Source organism: Vanessa tameamea, chromosome 12, assembly GCF_037043105.1.
Source record: "Vanessa tameamea isolate UH-Manoa-2023 chromosome 12, ilVanTame1 primary haplotype, whole genome shotgun sequence".
Lineage (NCBI taxonomy): Eukaryota > Metazoa > Arthropoda > Insecta > Lepidoptera > Nymphalidae > Vanessa > Vanessa tameamea.
In genome coordinates this window covers 10752647-10755277 of record NC_087320.1, presented here as the reverse complement: position 1 = coordinate 10755277, position 2631 = coordinate 10752647, and the positions used below count along the sequence as shown (strand labels likewise).

General features: G+C 33.1%; 1 protein-coding gene across 1 annotated transcript; it reads left to right on the top strand.

Moving 5' to 3' along the window:
• Positions 1 to 292: 292 nt before the first annotated feature.
• LOC113398456 (ras-related protein Rap1) lies at positions 293 to 2631 on the top strand. The gene has a single exon (XM_026637202.2). It carries the CDS (start codon positions 450 to 452, stop codon positions 1008 to 1010), a length of 561 nt encoding a protein of 186 aa, XP_026492987.1. The 5' UTR covers positions 293 to 449; the 3' UTR covers positions 1011 to 2631.

The window sequence follows — 2631 nt, the reverse complement described above, 5'->3', positions numbered from 1 at the left end:
TTATCACGTGCTAACCAAACATTATGTAGCTTAGTAATAGAATTTAAATATTGATATTATCATTTATGTTAAATTAAAAAAAAAATAGTTGATATGTGATTAACACATACTGAAATTTCGCTTATAGAACTTTTATTTGTTCAATAATATAAATAAAATTAATATTGTTAGAAACTTTAATAATAATTTTAATGTGAATTCTTTCGTTCTTTTGTTTTGGTTTCTTGAAAATAATAATTTTAGTAAAAAAAAATAGTTTTATATAATTAAAATCATAAAGAGGTTTATAATGGCAATACCAATAAAGTGAGCCATCGCCCTGTTAACGGTGTCATGGCGGTTTGACTTGTTGAAGGTTTTTTTTGCAACAACTTAATAGTTAATGTGCTTTTTAGCAGTGTGATCTTTGATTTTTGTGTAATATATCAAGTTATTCAAAATAGTTAATAATGCGCGAATACAAAATAGTCGTGCTAGGTAGCGGAGGCGTGGGAAAATCCGCCCTGACAGTACAATTTGTACAAGGCATCTTTGTGGAGAAATACGACCCCACTATCGAAGACAGCTATCGGAAACAAGTGGAAGTTGATGGACAACAATGTATGCTCGAAATTCTTGATACGGCCGGCACAGAACAATTTACCGCGATGAGGGACTTATACATGAAGAATGGGCAAGGATTTGTATTAGTGTACTCGATAACAGCGCAATCGACATTCAACGACCTGCAGGACTTGCGGGAGCAGATCCTGCGGGTTAAGGACAAAGATGACGTGCCGATGGTGTTAGTGGGCAACAAGTGTGATTTGGAGGCGGAACGCGTGGTTGGCAAGCAACAGGGCGCTAATCTGGCGAACCATTTCAACTGCGTTTTTATGGAGACCTCCGCGAAGGCTAAAATCAGTGTGAACGAAGTGTTCTACGATCTAGTGCGACAAATCAACAAAAAATCTCCCAAGGAAGAAAACAAAAAGAGAATCAAAAAGCCGCTCACATGTCAACTGCTGTAAAGATCGCGGCGCTTCCGACGCATCTAGGTATTAAATATTTAATAATTTGAAAGACTTCTCGTACCCGGATTTGGCTCTTGACAGTTCCAAAAGTAAACTAGATCGGGTGAGCATGGTTGGTTATTGAATATCTTGAGAATTTTGCAATTGTGCATTTGTTGAGCTAAAGTGGTCCAGTGCTATAGATGAGTGAAAAATGCATCACAGATCTTCACCTACGGTGTCCCGTTCCGACCAGTATATAAAGTAGACCCCTACTTTTCGGTCTGTGTATATTCTGATAATTAGTGTTTTATTTGAGGATCCATTCAAAGGTTCTGTGTGTGTTTCACTCTCAATATTCCATTTTGTATAGTGTAAATGACGCCATGTTCAGAAGTTTACAACTTGAATGTCCTATTTACTTTGTGATTTCAATTCATATAGAAGGCTATAATGAAAGAATATTGTAAAATATAATTGCCTAAAATATTTCCTCTTGTATTTTTATTAAATATAACGTTCTAACCGGTTTTACGAGAGATAATAAATTATGTCATTAGAGTATTGTTAAAATTCCTGCTTAGTTCAGACAATGAGTGGTTATAAGAAACAGGATAATAATTAAACTAATGATTTATTCAGTTCTGCGTAAATCACTCGTCATATTATAAATGTAGGTTAATAAGCTTTAACAATTTTGCACAAGTTTGTTTTAGTCAAGAATTAGTTTGTTAATACAACCATTTGTTATATTAAATATGTGGTAATGAGTAAGTTACGTAGGTTATATTGTTGGTACATTGTTTGGTTATCTTTGGTGCAGGAATGTATCAATGTTTTGTCATAAATTTGATATGCGTTTGATAGTGAATGTTCCTGTGAGCGACACAAAGTTGCCCAGTGATTCTGTCTGTCTGAACTAAGCAGATATGTTATGATAGCATTTACTATTATTATTTGATTTAGAAACTTCTGAAAGGCCAGAATGTGAGTTATAACAGGCTCTTGGGAGTCCTGGAGTTTGTGCCAGCGGGCCTTAACCAATGTATAATGTTTAATAATTAAGAATACATTAAATTTTTTCAGATATATTATTGTCTTGTTATATAATACAAATGTATCAAAGGAAAAGTTAATTATGCAACACCATATAGGACTCAAATTACTTTTGAACAAATATTAGTGAGCCTTAGGTGAGTGCACCCCACCAAATGTAGTGTGTCCAGTGTCTGTCCGAGTGCAGTCGGCACTCATAAAAAACTATTCCTTAATGAAACTAAAGTTTAAAAAATTATCGTTATTGTAAATGGGATAAAGTTTTATGATTACTGGCTCATTTAAATGTGAATTACCAGCCTGTGTTGCTACTATGAAAAACTTTGTTAAATTACTAATTATAATAGGTGTTCAAATATTGTTACGGTTTAGATGTTTCCTTCATTATCATTTCTGTTAAAATATAAGATTAACTGCACAAGGATATTGGTAATGACTTGATCTGAGTTGAACTATATTTTTATATATATCGTGCGAATTAAGAACTTATATTTTTATTTTTTCAATCAATAATCGACATGTACAATTAATTTCTTTTTTTCTTGCAAATTTATCAATAAAACCAATTTTAAATATTCATGTT